Source organism: Dipodomys spectabilis, unplaced genomic scaffold (genome assembly GCF_019054845.1).
Source record: "Dipodomys spectabilis isolate Male_0828 unplaced genomic scaffold, ASM1905484v1 ptg000493l, whole genome shotgun sequence".
Taxonomy (NCBI): Eukaryota; Metazoa; Chordata; class Mammalia; order Rodentia; family Heteromyidae; genus Dipodomys; species Dipodomys spectabilis.
Genome location: NW_024871170.1, coordinates 199,729 through 215,653, shown reverse-complemented (window position 1 = coordinate 215,653; position 15,925 = coordinate 199,729). Strand labels below are relative to the sequence as shown.

Sequence of the window (15,925 nt, the reverse complement as noted above, 5' to 3'; positions counted from 1 at the left end):
CTGCGACTGTAAATTTGGTGTTAGAGAAGTTCATTACCGAGCGAGCTGTTTGTTAAAAGGAACCATCTTTATCCAGGGGAGTAGTGACAGGATTGAGGTGCAGCTCAGCTCCTGGCCACTGGCCGGTGCGCAGACCCTGCCCAGGACCCGCGTTCCCGAGGCCGCCGGCCACATCTGCATCCGCGGAGGCCACATCTGGATCCACCTGGCCAGACGCCCTCCTTCCCGGCCGCACGGCGTGCCAGCCGGGCCTGGTACCAGCCAGAGTGATGAATAAATCTACCCCTCACCTGAAGACCAGGCCTAGCGTGGCCTCTTCTTTAAAAACCTGACAGCGGGAAGGAGATAAGGACATGTAAACAAGGAGGAGGAAAGCTAGTAAGGAAGGCCTTGGAAGACGGAAGCCCTGAAGGTTCTAGCAGGTGGCAGGTGGTACATGCTGTGAGCTCTTACCGGGTCTGTAATCGGCTGGCTGCGGTTGAAAGACTGATGCCCCAGCAGCCAGGCCCTGATTCTCTTTGTCAAGTGTCTTCAATCAGCCTGGGGAGAAATCTGGGAGCTACCCAGGAGCAGATGTGACAGTCCAGCCATGGTCTAGCCTAGATCCTGCCTGGACCAGCCTGTGTAGCTGCGTCCACCGTGGTAACGCAGAGCGACTCCCCGACTGCATCGCATGCGGCCGATTCCTCGGGGTAGACGGCCTTAGATTTACCCAAACCGACTCTTGGGGGACTGTTTGCCTGTGCCATTGCTACCCACCAGAACTGCCACCTTCTCTCAGCCTTTTCCTGACCTTAAGTTTCTGGGGTTTTTTTTGGTCGGTGGTGGGGCTTGAACTCAGGGCCTGGGAGCTGTCCCTCAGCTCTTCAGCTCAAGGCTGGCGCTCTACCACTTGAGCCACAGCACCACTTCTGGCTTTTTCTGCTTATGGGGAGCTGAGGAATCGAACCCAGGGCCTCATGCATGCAAGGCAAGCGCTCTACCACTGAGCTACCTGCCCAGCCCTCAAGCTTCTGTTCCACAGGATTACAGCTGTCACTCAGGACCTGGGAGCAAGTCCAGGCTGCTGGAAAGATGGAGGAGAATGGAGAGGGAATCGCTGGACTCCATCTTCCACAGACGAGGGCTGTTTATTGAGATCGAACAGCGAGGGGCCTGGCCCTTCCCGGGGGTTTGGAGGTTGTGGATCGAGTCTGGCCTATTTCCGTTTTCCTCCATTTTCTGTGTGAGACAGAGTTGGGGGGGGGGGGGGGGAGAGGCTGGAGCCTGTAAGACCAGCTCTTCAGGGATTCTAGGCATGAGTGACCAGCATATTTGAATCTCTTTGAGTTTTATCGTGTATGTCAGTATTGGGGCTTGAACTCGGGGCCTGGGCGCTGTCCCTGCACATTTTTTGCTCAAGGCTGGTGCTCTACCACGTGAGTCACAGCTCCACTTCTGGTTTTCTGGTGGTTTGTTGGAGATTAGAGTCTCATGGACTTTCCTACCTGGGCTGACTCTGAACCGCAATCCTCAGATCTCGACCTGGGCCTCCTCAGGGACCCAGCTCTGAGAGTTTAATTTCAGTATTTTCTCAGAGATCCTGTGAACTCAGTCTGCATTTTAAGGTGTCTTTACATATCCATGTTCCTGGCCGTTAACCTATATCTCTCTACTTAAAACCTTCCAGTAGCATCCTAACTCCTGTCATCCCAGCTACTCAGGAGGCTGAGATCTGAGGATCGTGGTTCAAAGCCAGCCCAGGCAGGAGGGAAGTCTGTGACTCTCTTCTCTCCAATAAACCACCAGAAAACCCAAACTGGAGGCATGGGTCATGTGGCAGAGCCTCAGCCTTGAGTGGAAAAAGCCAGGCCATGAATCCTTGAGTTCAAATCCCAGCTCTGGCGCACGTGTCCGCGCACACACACACCCGGAAAAGCATTAACAAATGACCCACAGTAGGGCGTGGTGGTGGAGTTTCCCTTGGACTGAGTGAAGGAAATGATTTTATTGGGGAAATGCCAGCTTAGCTCTCTTGAACAAAAACAGGATGGCTGACATGATGGGGGGAAAGTCCTTGTGTACAACTGCTTCAGGGAAGTAAATCATAATGACTGGGAAGGGCAGAGCTGTTCAGTGGCGCTGTTCCTTGTACCCTGAAATCCCCCTAGCAATTACCTGGTGGATTTTTGGGGGGTTTTTGTTTTGTTCTGTTTTAGAACCCTGGTCACAATTGATGAGCACACCTTGGACAGACAGATGGAAGAGAAGCACACTTCAGGGACAGACAGATGGATGAGAAGCACACTTCGGGGTCTGGAACCCCCCTGCTTCCCCGGGGGGTTGGGAGGGGGGAGGGGGAGGAGGGAGGGGAAAGGAGGGGGGCAGCTGCTTCCCACAAGCTCTGTGCTGCTCCTGGGCAGAAAATAGGGGCCCCAAGTCAGGTGTCAAGTTTCCGTGACCCCTCATCCTGCCCCACATCCTGGGGTACCCCCCACCCCCACCCAGATCTCCCAGCACCGCCCCCCCCCCAGGGGTCAGGCTCTCTGCGGCTGCTAGCAGAGGAGGAAGCGGCGCAGCTGGCTTGCCTTAAATGGATGAACTCAGCCTGTCACCCCCTCAACCGAGAAACTACACTGAGGGAACTCAGAACCGAGAGTCCAGTGCGGTGGGGCCAGCGACCTCGTGGGGTCCCCTGGGCCCCCAGATCTGGTGAAGGGAGGGTGGAGTGGTTGAGAGCTGAGGCCTCTCTCCAGAAGGCAGCCGGGGAGAAGGAAGAGAAGAAACAGAAATAGAGGACACAGACACAGGAATAAATAGAAATAGGGCCCGGGGGGCAGAGTGCCACCTCTGGGGACCTCCGAGATAGGGAGCTGAACCCAAGGCTTTACAGATGTCGGACTCCCAAGCCCAGGAGGCCGGTGAGGCCAGCCACGAGCCCGGCGCTGTGGCTCACGCCTGTCATCCCAGCTACTCACGAGACCCGAGAGTCGGGGTCCAAAGACCACCTGGGCAGGAATCCATGAGCCTCTATCTTCCACGAACCGGCAAAATTCCAGAAGTGGGGCTGTGGCTCACGTGGTAGAGTGGCAGCCTTGAGCACACAGGCTTAGGGACAGCGCCCAGGCCCTGAGTTCAAGCTCTAGGACACACACACACACACACACACACACACACACACACACACACACACACAGTGGCCAGGGGTGGACAGCTCTTCAATCTTCTGGGTGCAGACACGGGCTTCAGGTTTAACAGGGGGGCCTGGGGGACAGCGAGGAGGAGGAGGAGGAGGCTGCAGGCCCAGGTGTGTCCAGGGGTGCTGGGTGGGTGGGGGCAGTGGTTCAGGGCCAGGCCTGGCTGGGAGGATGCGACCCGTGGGTGCTGATGGCTGTGTCCTGTCCCAGGCTTTCAAGATGGCAGCCGATGGCCCCAGAGAGAAAGGCCCAGGCCCTGGAGCAGAGACACAGAAATGGAGGCCTCTCCAAGCCCAAGGTCACGGTGGGCCCCAGATCCTCCTTAGCAAGGCCCTGCAGAACCGTTTGCTTTTGGGGGTACAGCAGCTGTCCGGGGACAGCGGCTCTGGTTTGAGGGGGGAACCGTGCTTCCAAAGGCCCAGAGAGAGAAAACCAAACCTGCATCCCCAGTGTCCCACACCCCCTTTTTCCCAGAGCCCCCTGCCCTCCACAGCTTTGTCTTGGTGTCGCCAGGAAGAGGGGACCCCCCCCTTTCTGACACCCCTGGATGGAGCCTTGGATGTCTGAGGAAGGAGAGAGACGGGAAAGAGCAGCTTTGACCCAGCAGCCTCTCAGCCTCTGATGGAAGGCCCTGAAGGCCGAGGGGCAGGGCCTGCCCGAGGGGCGCGGCAGGGGCGGGGACATGCTAATGAGGCTGTTATGTAAGGCGGGGTGGGGGGGGTGAGGGGGGGTGGAAGGGGCTTGGCCCACTTACACTGGGTTGGGAAATGCCTGTGGGTTTTCAAGATTACTGGCCTTCCTGTAGATCAAGTTCTTGAAAATTGACTTCAGTTTCATCTTCCCAGAAAACAAAACTGAACTGCAGAAAGCTGCTGACAGCAGGCCAGGGAGCAGACCCGGCCACCCTCCGGCCCATCTCCCAGGGCAGGGGGTCCCTCTGCAGCCACAGCCGGCTGACAGGGGCCGAGAAGAGGAGGTGTGCATCTGACGCTAGTGACTGCAGACACAACACCAAAGCCAGGTGCCAGTGATCACACCTGTCATCCCAGCTACGCAGGAGGCTGAGATCTGAAGATCAGGGTTCGAAGCCAGCCCGGGCAGGAAAGTCGGTGAGACTCTGATCTCCACTGAAGCACCAAAAGAGGGCCAGAAGTGGAGCTGTGGCTCACGTGGTAGAGTGCCAGCCTTGAGCAAAACAAAACAGACACAGACAGACACACACACGCACGCACACACACACACACACACACACACACGCACACAGGCCTTAAATGCCTAGGCCTTAAATTCAGGACCAGCACAGAGATAAAGAAAAAGCACAACAGAAGTCCACTAAAAACTCAAAGTTAAAATGGGAATATAAACATTCTTGGGCTGGGAACGTGGGCTCAGTGGTAGAGCGCTTGCTTCGCATGCATGAAGCCCTGGGGTTCGATTCCTCAGTACCACATACACACACAAAAAGCTGGAAATGTGCTGTGGCTCAAGTGGCAGAGCACCAGCCTTGAGCAAAAGCTGCTCAGGGACAGCGCCCAGGTACTGAGTTCAAGCCCCAGGACTGGCAAACCATAATAACAACAGAAACGAAACATTCTTGCATTTGATCACAAGATCAGGAATAGGCATTGTTCCTTATGGGTTCTGTTACTTTTTAAGTAGTTAAGATCTGTGTAAATGTTTATATTTGAACTGTTTACAGCCCTGTGTGTGCTTTATAAGCATCAGCACGAATGGGGTATTACTGTAATTGGAAACTTCTAGAAATGCCAAATTAAAGCTTCAAACTCATTCTGAAAACTTCTCTCTCCTCAAAGTGAGCAAAAATTGTTAAGATTCTGTTGCTTTTGGCTTGCGTGTGTTTGTGTGTGTGTGTTTGAACTCAGGGGCTTCATGGCTGTTTCTGAGCTTTTATTTTTGCTTGCTCAAAGTGCTGATAACAGCACCTTTTAAAATATAGGATGTTGGAGTCTTTAGTATACAGTGAACAGGTTTTACAAGGACCTGCAGCACGCAGATACACACCGCACAGCTGGGAAAGAAAGAACAATACCAACAAGCCAGCTCAGCTCCGATGGAGAGCTGAATTGGGACTCTGATGACTGGAGAGGAGCCAGGAGCCAAGAGCCAGAGCCAGGACGCAATCACAGAGCGATCACACACACAGTGGTGTGAAGCCTCCAGGCTAGGCTGGTCTGGGCCTAAATAGGTGGAAACAGGGGGCGGACCCTCAGCCCCAGGTACTGGACTGACAGATCCAGTAACCTATCAGCCGCGTGCCTGCCCTGCCTCCAGGGATCCAGGCATGCCCATCACCTGGGAGGCAGGTGATGGTGTGTGTGTGTGTGGGAGGGGTCTTCCCCCAGCATGAAGACAAGAAGCCAGACCCTACCACCCACCATGTGGCCAATATTGACGCCGGCCAGACCTGACTCCTTTACTTCAGTGCCTTTTTGTTTGTTTCTTGGTGGTTGGTTTGGGCTTTTCTCCAGCCCGGGATGCATCTGAAGTGCCATCCTGGGATCTCAATCTTGAGTGTGACTAGCATGACAGGCATTGTCAGGCAGCCCCAGGAAGGCGGGGCAGACTCCTCCCTGCTCCTGGCTGGTCTCCTCCCTGAGGCCGCTTAGGTACTGGGTGTGTCAAACCTCCTCCTGCCCTGCCCTTGGTCCTGATCCTGGTTCTGTCTTTGTTAATCCCGCTGTGGGTGCTGGCAACGTGACCAGAGACTGCCTGTGGCTTCAACCCTCCACCTGCCCCTTCCAGAATGCTCTGTCCTCGGCTGCCAGTTTAATTTGCCTATTATTATCTTTGTTATTATTATCATACTATTATTATTATTTCTATAAACCAGCCACCATGCTGGCTGGGCTTCTTCTTCTCATGGAGCCAACTTGGAACCCTGGACTTCACACTGGCTAGGACAGTTGAGTACATCTCCACTGCAGCCCAGACTTTTATGAAGTTTGCATCTTGTTTAAAATGCACACACACACACATAGGTTGTGCATGTATAAAATGTGGTCAAGGAAGAAGGAAAATTTGCACAACTTGGCAGTGGGTATGCGGAAGTGTTTTGCATTTGGCTCTGGTATGATGCTGGGCGGGATCAACGTCTGCTATTTGTTGCGCTTTCTGGCGCGGATCGGCTTCTGGGGACTGGCTTCACCCTGTGAGACGGGTTTCAGGAGTGAGTACTGAGCCTTGCGCTACACTCCTGGGCTGAGGGTTTTCTCTCTGCCCTGGGCGGGTTAGCAGGGCTGCCTGCGTCCGGCTTGAGAATGGCCCGTGGGTTTGAGCATCTGCAGCTCACAGCTGTGTGCCTGTTACTAGTAGTTAAGAGTCTGCCTTTCCTGTTTTTTTCTTTTCCTTCTTAGGCAACTCTATTGTTTGAGTCATACTCCTATCCGTCCATAGTTTATCTTTTATTCTTTGTGTGTCTTGGTTATTTTTTGTTGCTTTTATTTTTAACTTATTATTATTATTGTGCTAGCTTTGAGCTTGTTCATGCACATGCTTTAGGGATTTTTATTCTTTGTGTGTGGAGGGGCTCTTTTTTGTGTGTCTTGGTTATTTTTTTGCTTTTATTTTTAATTTATTATTATTATTATTGTGCTATCTTTGAGCTTGTTCACTCACATGCTTTAGGGATTTAGCTTTTATTCTTTGTGGGGGGGCTCTTTTTTGTGTGTCTTGGTTATTTTTTTGCTTTTATTTTTAATTTATTATTATTATTGTGCTATCTTTGAGCTTGTTCACATACATGCTTTAGGGATTTACCTTTTATTCTTTGTGTGTGGGGGGCTCTTTTTTGTGTGTCTTGGTTATTTTTGTTGCTTTTATTTTTAATGTATATTATTATTATCGTGCTATCCTTGAGCTTGTTCACACACAGCTGGCTCTGGGCCCTGCTGCCCATCCACCTCTCCTCCACTTAACTCCTGACTTTTTGTTGGTGAAGGAGTGAGGAATTTCACAACCGTTTCTGCCCTAGATTCTTTGGGCTCCAGATGCTCAAGATAAGATTTCAGTCTGGGCCAATCAGCTGCTGTCCTGCTTCAGGATTATTTTTTTAAAAAATGCATCCCAGCTTAGGGGCCCTGCTCTTTAAAAAAATTACTATTTTAACTGATGGCAGCTGGGAATTCTCCCTCCTCCCCGCGTTGTGCTAGCCTGGAAGGTGTGTCTGAAATGGGTGGGGATGGAGAGGTTCATTCTGAACCTATGGGTCGTGTGGTTTCTAATGTATGTTCCCGTCCTAATTCCTCTCCCGGGTTGGTTCTGTTTTCTTCTCCCTCAGGGCTAGGAGCCAGGGGTCTGGCGTTAGGAAATGTGTGTGTCTGCCTCTCACGTGATTGCAGCCAGTGCCAAGATCCCAGCTCCATGAGTCCCAGCTCCAGTCCTACCGCCTGAGCAGAGCTGGGAGGGGAAAAAAATGACATCTCTGGAAACTTCTGCGGGAATGTTGCAGAGGGATTTCTCTTCCACAGAGGACCCAGAAAGCAGGCCAACAGGTAAGCAGGTAACCCCATCCGTGAGTCCAGGCAGACGCTTCCCGGTCAGGCTCCTTAGGACTGCATCTGCCACAAAGGCAGCTCAGTCTGGGACGGAGGGAGGGAAGGTTGCATCTGGGATGGGTCACTTGAGTTGGGGTAGCAAGGAATGGGAAGTGGTTTGGAGGGGGAGCAGAGCTGAGTTTCTTTACTTGCTTCCTCCTCTTTCTTCTTCTTTCTTATTCCTCATCCTCCTCTCCCCTCCTCTTCTTCTTCCTCTTTTTCTCTTTCCCAGGTTATTTCCTCTCTTCATTTGCACTGGGGCAGGATGGCAAAATGACCATAATCTTGCAATGTATACTGCAACCCTTGCACAATTTGCCCTAAATCAGGGCTTTATTGGCTCTTGCCTGTCATCCTAGCTGAGATCTGAGGATTCACTGCATAAGGCCAGTCCAGGCAGGTAAAGTCAGCGAGGCTCGTATCTCTGATTAACCAGCAAAAGCCAGAAGCAGAGGTGTGGCTCAAGTGGTAGAGCGCCAGCCTTCAGTTAAAAAAAGCAACTAAGGACAGTGCCTAGGGCCTGAGTTCAAGGCCCCGGACTTGCTTGTGCGTGTACACACACACACACAGAGAAAAAGTCTACAAAACTGGGAAGAGCTTATGGATTGTAGGTCCTTTGTAATTACTAAAACATGTAGGAATCTGGAGAATGCTTTCTGTCCAACTCCTGCTGGAAATAGAGCCCAGCTTCAGATGATACTCATATGGCTTTGGGGAGAATGTTGTTTTTTTTTTTTTTTTTCAGCAAAGAGAATTATGTGAAAAATCAGAAACAGAGCCCTGACTTTTTTTTTCCCCCCCTTTTGGTTTGGATCAGTTGCCAGAGTGGAAAATTTCCTTATTTGGAAGAAAAAAAATCCTTTTTGTTGTCCCAGCAGAAACAAGATTATTAACAAGGGGCTGGGAAGGTGGCTCAGTGGTAGAGCGCTTGCCTTGCATGCATGAGGCCCTGGGTTCGAGTCCTCAGCACCACATAAGCAAAAAGAAAAACAGCCAGAAGTGGCGCTGTGGCTCAAGGGATAGAGTGCTAGCCTTGAGCTGAAGAGCTGAGGGACAGCACCCAGGCCCAGAGTTCAGGCCCCTGACCAGACCCCTCCCCCCCCCCCCAAAAAAAGATTATCAGCAAGTTCTGCCTTTAGCAAACTCAGCAAACCCTCGTGCCAAGAGTAATGCTTACAAAACAGGTTTCATAAGTTCAGCCTGTCATTTCTTTGTTCTTTGTTTTGTCTGTGTGCCAGTCCTGGGGCTTGGAATCAATGCCTGCATTTGGTCTCCGAGCTTTTGTGCTGAATACTAGTACTCCACCTCTTGAGCCACAGCTCTACTTGTAGCTTTTTGCTGGTTCATTGCAGATAAGAGTCCCATAGACTTTCCTGCCTGGGCTGGCTTCAAGCTGTGATCCTCAGATCTCAGCCTCCTGAGTAGCTGGGATGACAGATGTGAGCCATGGGTACCTGACTTCTTTGGTCTTTTAGGAGGCAATTTTAGTCTTTCCTAACAGAATTTGAGGGCAACTGTGTTCAGAGGGCAGAATGAGAGGCATAGGAATTTGGAAGGGAAGAGAAAACTACCCAAACTAAGAACAGCAGAAGAAAAATAAACACACTCAGTGCATATCAAGTAAAAATGAAAACAACAACCACCTATGCTTCCAAATATAGATATCCCCTGTTGCCCTGTTAGAAATGCAATTAATTACACTTAAATTAGTGGCTCACGCTTGTCATCCTAGCTACTCAGGAGGCTGAGATCTGAGGATTATTGGCTTCAAACGAAGTCATGAGACTCATCTCCAGTAAACCACCAATGAGCTGGGCTCAAGGCCTGGCTGTGGAGGTCAAGCAGCAAGCCTGGGCAAAAAGATTGTGGCCCAAGGTACTAGTGTACACACACACACACACACACACACACACACACACACACACACACACACACACACACACACACACACAGCAAAGCCAGCAGGAAACTGTAGGTGACATTATCACCTGTTGATCTCTTGAAGGAAGTCAGATTCTTAAAAAACAACCCGAGGTGTGAGGCTTCTTTTCTTCCTCATGCTCTCTAGCCTGCTTTAAGCTGAGAGCCAGGAATCCGGCAAACAGAGGGAGGGGCTGGCGTACAAGAGAAACTGCAGGGAGCACCTGTGTGCAGGCTTTTGGGCAGACGTGGAAGGTAACCGGTGAAGAGGGTAGATGGGCGTGCTCTCTGAGTGATGTCCTAAAATGCCTGGGCCAGAAACAGTGCGTGCAAGTTCCATTCCGGCTGGAGTCCCTGTGTGTTTGGTTTAATGTGACAATACAATACTTACATAAAGACTGCTCATTGTGTTTTTATATATGTAGTATAACATGTATCATAACACCTATCATACACGTTTTATGCAGTATATCATACTAATTAACATAGTATTTAGATGGGCTATCTAACAATATACATTACATACTATATATTATACATCATATAGCATATAGGACATATACTATGATATACAGTACATATACTTTATATTACATATAATTAGCATCATATAGTATCTGTACTTTGATAGATATGCTATATACATACATAGAATATATATTTTATATTGTAAAATATGTATCATATACTTTTATATTTTGTATTGTTTTTAATTTTATAATTTATATTGTATTTTATTACATGTATTTATATTCATATTTCATGTTAAATATACTTTATATCATAGTGTATGTATTATATGATATATAGCATATAGTATTCTTTTATATTATCTTACAGAAAACAGTATGTATATTATCTAATTGACTATATACTTTACCTATCTTATATTGTAATTTTTATACAACACAATATGTAAAATTATGATCTATAAGATAACAGTCTGTAGTAAGAGTCCATGTAGTGTAATACAGTATATCCTATGTTATGTTATACACAGTATATATTCATGAGCGCATATACTAGATAGTATGTCATATTTACAGAAGCTCTCGTAGATGATCACGCTGGGCCTTGAACTCAGGGCCTGGGCGCTGTCTCTCAAGGCTGGCGTTCTACCACTTGAGCCACAGCCCCACTTCTGGCCCCTCCTGTGTGCGTGGTGCTGAGGAATCGAACCCTGGGCTTCAGGCGTGCGGGGACAGCCTTCCTTCTTCGTCTTTCATTAGATTCAAACCTTCCTTTTTCAGTGTTTCCAGTGAAAGCTCTCCCAGGAAAATGCCTAGGAGTTTTGTCGCCCATCACACCCAGGAAATTTTACTGCTCCGTGCTCATTAACATTCTGCTTATACCTGCACTTGGACTTCTTGCTGTGCTTGCGGCAGGTGAGTGGCTTCCAATGAAGAGTTGTGTCTAGGCCTGGGGTCTGGGCAGGGGAAAGGAGTGGTTGATGAGCAGCTAATCCGTTGTCTGTATGTTAGTGGACCAAAGAGAAAGCCGTATTCCGGAGACAAGGCTTCTTTCCTCTTGCCCTGGAGCCTGGATTGGATTTGGGAACAAGTGTTATTATTTTTCTGATGATGTAAGGAACTGGACCTCCAGTCAGGACTTCTGTGCAACCTTTGGTGCCAATCTGGTCAAGTTTGACAGCAAGGAGGAGTTGGTAAGAAATGCTTTTGGGGTTCCTCTTTTCTGTGACATGCTAAAAGACACCCCAAAATTGGACAGGTTGTGTAAGGTGGAAGCTAAAACTTAATGAAGGGTGGGTGCCAGTGGCTCACACCTATGATCCCAGCTCCTCAGGAGGCTGAGATCTGAGGATCGTGGTTTCCAAGCCAACCTGTGCAAGAACCTCGGTGAGACTCTTGTCTCTAGTTAACCAGCCAAAAAGAGCTGGAAGGAGAGCTGTGGCTCACGTGTTAAAGCCTTGAACAAGAGAGCTCAAGGACAGGGCTGGGAATGTGGCTTAGTGGTAGAGTGCTAGTCTTGAGCAAAAGCAGCTGAGGGACAGTGCCCAGGCCCTGAGCTCAAGCCCCAGGACTCGCATAAACACACACATGAAAAGACAAAGACAAAGAAATAATTACTCCTATAATACTCAGGAGGTGAGACGTGAGATCACAGTTCAAAACCAGCCCCTGGGCTGGGGGAAAAAAAAGGAAAAAGAAACAAAATCCTCTGACAGACAAGGACTCCTATTTTCAACTGACTGTGTTTGATTACAGGGTTTCTTGGAAAGGCACAGAGATTCGTACGACCACTGGATTGGCCTCAGAAGGGAATCTCCACAGCACAGTTGGAAGTGGGCAGACAACACCGAGTTCAGCAACTTGTACGTATCAGCCATCTTTTTGTTTGTTTCTTTGTTTTGTGCCAGTCCTGGGGCTTGAACTCAGGGCCTGGGCGCTGTGCCTGAGCTTTTGCTCAAGGCTAGTGCTCTACCACTTGTGCCACAGCTCCACTTCCAGCTTTTTCTGTGTATGTGGTACTGAGGAATCGAACCCAGGGTCTCATACATGCTAGGCGAGCGCTCTACCGCTGAGCCACCTGCCCAGCCCAAGTCTGTGAGACCCTCATCTCCCATTTACCACCAAAACGCTGGCAGTGGAGCTGTGGCTTCAGTGCAAAAGCTCAGGAACAGGGTCCAGGTCCCTGAGTTCCAACCCCTGGACCAGGCACGCACACACACACAAACTAAAATCCAAAAACCAGAATGGAAGTGCAAAAAAAAAAAAAATGACAGAGCTGTGCACTGGTGGCTCCCGCCTGCCGTCTCAGCGACTCAGGAGGCTGAGAGCTGAGGATCACCGTCCAAAGCCAGCCCGGGCAGGAAAGTCCGTGAGACTCCATGTCCAAGGAGCCACAGGAAGTGGCGCTGTGGCTCAAGTGGTAGAGCTCCAGCCTTGAGCAAAAGGAGCTCATGGATGGCGCCCAGGCCCTGAGTTCAAGCTCAGGACTGACACAAAGGACAAATTGTAAAAAGCATAGACTCCAGTATGAGTAGGAACTCCTTCTCTGCTTGTTTGCAGGGTTGAGGTGAGGGGAGCCGGGGAGTGCGGCTTTCTGAACGGTGTGGGCATCAGCAGCGCGCGGTTCTACACGGAGCGGAAGTGGATCTGCAGCAAGCCAAGCAGCTACGTGCAGTGTGCAGCCACCTCGGGGTCCTTGCTGCATGGGGTCTCCTGGCTGAGGCTCACACCTCTCATCCTGGCTGGACACATATATATGCACATGGCTCCTTAGCCATAAAGAAAGTGGAAATAATCAAGAGTCCACCACAGGCCTTGGCCCCTATTGACCACCACAGAGGGCCAAAGAGAAATCTTTATAATCTGCTATTTACAGTTGCTGTGGTGTCTTTGGTTTTCCTTTTTTGGGTGGGTTGCTGGTCCTAGAGCTTGAACTCAGGGCTGGGCACTGTCTCTGGGCTTTTTCACTCTGCCGCTTGGAGCCACAGCTCTACTCCCAGCTTTTTGCTGGCTGATTGGACATCAGAGTCTCCGATCTGTCTGCCCAGGCTGGCTTTGAATTCCCATTCTCTGATCTCAGCCTCCTTAGTTGCCAAGAGCCTCCCCGCTGTGCCTGGCTAGTTGAAAACCAAATACCTGGGACTGGCTTTGGACCGTGATCCTCAGATCTCAGCCACCTCAGTAGCCAGGATTACAGGCGTGAGCCACCCGCAGCTACACTGTACTGAAGATTCCCAACAAGGATGAAATAGCAGATTATAAGGCTTCTCTATCTTGTAATATAATTTGTATATAAACACTTTTGTGGCTTGGGAATGTGACTTAGTGGTAGAGTGCTCGCCTAGCATGTACTGAAAGATTAAAAATTAGAATTACATAAGAAATGTATGCATTATCCTGCCCATGTAATTGTAACCCCTCTGTACAGTATGTTCTCAAATAAAATAAAATAAAATTTAAAAAAAAATTAGAATTACATTTTACAATTGCTAACTGCTGATTTCACTTTTGTAAACTTGCTCACCCTAGCACTAACCCCTCCCCCCCCTTTTCTGGAAATAAGGAATTGAGTAAAAAGACTCGGAGCCCAGATGCCGGCCCCGGGACAAGGTCTGTGGTCATAAATAAAGAACAAACAAGTAAATTCCCCAACTGGTCAAATGGGACCCAAGAATGGGACCCAAGAATGGAACCCGAGATAAGGACCCAAGATAAGGACCACCTGGCAAGTCCAGCAAACTAGGCCAAATGTTAATCAATCACAAGCCTGTAACTATGTAAACTCCCCTCCAGGGTGACCGCTCCCCCAGACTTGCCCTGAGCCAACTGTTTTACAAAGAGTGTTATAAACTTTCCCGCATAGTAAAAATGATTGCTGGAGTGTATAGTGACCTCTAAACGTGCCAGTCCCCAGACACCTTGTGTTATGTGTCAATCTTGGGGTTTCTGCCTTTAAGAATGTCTGTAACCGCTGTTCAGGGCGCTCTCCCTTGCCGAGGCAGAGAGACCATTTGCACAAACGCTAAATAAACTCCTCTTGCTTGTTGCATCTACTGGTTTGGAGTCTTGGTTTCTGGGGCGCCCTCCTGTAGACGAAAGTATCCCAGGAGTCTGGGGTCTTTCAGTATGAAGTCCCCAGTTCAATTCCTCAGCACCACATACGCAAAAAAAAGCCGGAAGAGGTGCTGTGGCTCAAGTGGTAGAGTGCTAGCCTTGAGCCAAAGAGGCTTAAGGACAGCGCCCAGGCCCTGAGTTCAAGCCCCAGGACTGGCATTAGAAATACATTAAAAACAACAGCCACATTATTTCTGTACAGTATTTTCACAATAAAAAAATAAAAATCAAAATCAAAACATTAGCCAGAAATAAAAAACCAGTTGTGTCCCTAACATGGGATTTATTTTGCTTAACATCATCTTATCTGGTCATACGTACATAGCTTTTGACCTTTTCTGCTTGTCCTAGACTTATACTAGTTACTGCAAATAAGGGAAACCATGGGACCTGTGTTTCTTTGGGCCTGGCTTACTTCACTTAATATAATTTTTTCCAAGACTTTCCATTTCCTAACAAATGGGGCAATGTCATTCTTTCTGATGGAGGCATAGAATTCCATTGCGTATATATACCACATTTTCTTGATCCATTCATCTACTGAGGGGCATCTGGGTTGGTTCCATATCTTAGCTATGGTAAATAATGCTGTGATGGGCATGGTTGTGCTGGTAGCTTTGGTATGGCCTTGTTTGTGATCGTGTGGGTAAATGCCCGGAAGTGGGACTGCTGGGTCATGGGGGAGCTCTGAGCTAAGAGGAGGAAGATGTATGCAGGCTGCACTTGATGGCATGGTGGGTCCTGGAATAATAAAGCGGAGGCTTTTGCTGGAATAGACACCGCTCTGCCTTCAGCCTTCTCTCCGTCTCCTTCGTCCACCCCTTGCCCCTTGGGAGCCCCTGTTTTTGCCCTGACTGGACTGGGCCCACTGGCCCCCAACAGGGACCCAAGGAAACCCCAGGGAGGACTTCTCCAGCACAGAAATGGTTGGGTACAGGGACCGCGAAGCACACAAGTAGAAAAGGAGAGGAGACAGAAGATGGGGGTGAATCAGAGCAAAGGAAGGCGACTGCTTTTCTTTCTTTTCTTTTTGTCAGTCGTGGGACTTGAACTCTGGGCCTGGGCGCTGTCCCTCAGCTCTTTTAGTTCAAGGCTAGTGTTCTACCACTTGAGCCACAGCGCCACTTCCATTTTTTTTCTGTTTATGTGGTGCTGAGGAATCGAACCGGGGGCCTCCTGCGTGCGAGGCCACCTTCCCAGTCCAGAAAGGTGACTGTTTCTGACAGCCCTGGGCCCTTGTGAAGAAAAAGGCTGCAGGGTAAGTTCAAAGAGGCTAGAGGCATTTTTTGAGGTTGTAGAGAATCTCTGTCCCTGGCTCTCTGAAGAGGGAACGGTGGATTTGGCTACACGGCAAAAGGCGGGTCAAGAATTAAAAAATCAGAGGAAAACATGCCGTCCCCCCAGCCCCCAGACATTTTCTGTTTGGAATAAGAGAGTCTTGACCCCAATCACCAGACTGAAATTGTTTCTATAAAATTCTTGTCGGAGGGGAAAATACAGAGACCCTCCTTTGTACGTTAGATGTGGAGGGAGAGGGGGCTGTCAGTCGGAGTGCAGGAGTGTTAGAGGCCTGGAACGTCTGTGCCATGAGGCTGGGCAGGTGGCTCAGTGGTAGAGCGCTTGCCTTCCATGCATGAGGCCCTGGGTTCCATTCCTCAGCACCACAGAAACAGAAAAAATCAGAAGTGGCGCT

At 49.5% G+C, this 15,925-nt stretch overlaps 1 protein-coding gene across 2 annotated transcripts; it reads left to right on the top strand.

Annotated features, from left to right (window-relative positions):
• The first annotated feature begins 6,206 nt into the window (after positions 1-6,206).
• LOC122098829 (C-type lectin domain family 2 member D11-like) lies at positions 6,207-12,996 on the top strand. 2 transcript variants are annotated; one of them, XM_042669289.1, is made up of 6 exons: positions 6,207-6,363; positions 7,474-7,687; positions 10,900-11,034; positions 11,131-11,312; positions 11,875-11,981; positions 12,679-12,996. In XM_042669289.1, the coding sequence occupies exons 2-6, from the start codon at positions 7,609-7,611 to the stop codon at positions 12,890-12,892; spliced, it is 717 nt and encodes a 238-aa protein (XP_042525223.1). In that variant the 5' UTR covers positions 6,207-6,363; positions 7,474-7,608; the 3' UTR covers positions 12,893-12,996. The 2 variants fall into 2 exon arrangements, with proteins under 2 accessions (XP_042525223.1, XP_042525224.1); XM_042669290.1 differs by lacking the exon at positions 6,207-6,363 and adding an exon at positions 6,388-7,353.
• The last annotated feature ends 2,929 nt before the right edge of the window (positions 12,997-15,925 follow it).

Coding starts and splice junctions, on each gene's coding strand:
- LOC122098829 (XM_042669289.1), top strand. CDS start 7,609: ATGACATCTCTGGAAACTTCTGCGGGAATGTTGCAGAGGGATTTCTCT. Junction 11,035..11,130: donor TCTTGCTGTGCTTGCGGCAG/GTGAGTGGCTTC, acceptor TCTGTATGTTAG/TGGACCAAAGAGAAAGCCGT. Junction 11,313..11,874: donor TTGACAGCAAGGAGGAGTTG/GTAAGAAATGCT, acceptor GTTTGATTACAG/GGTTTCTTGGAAAGGCACAG.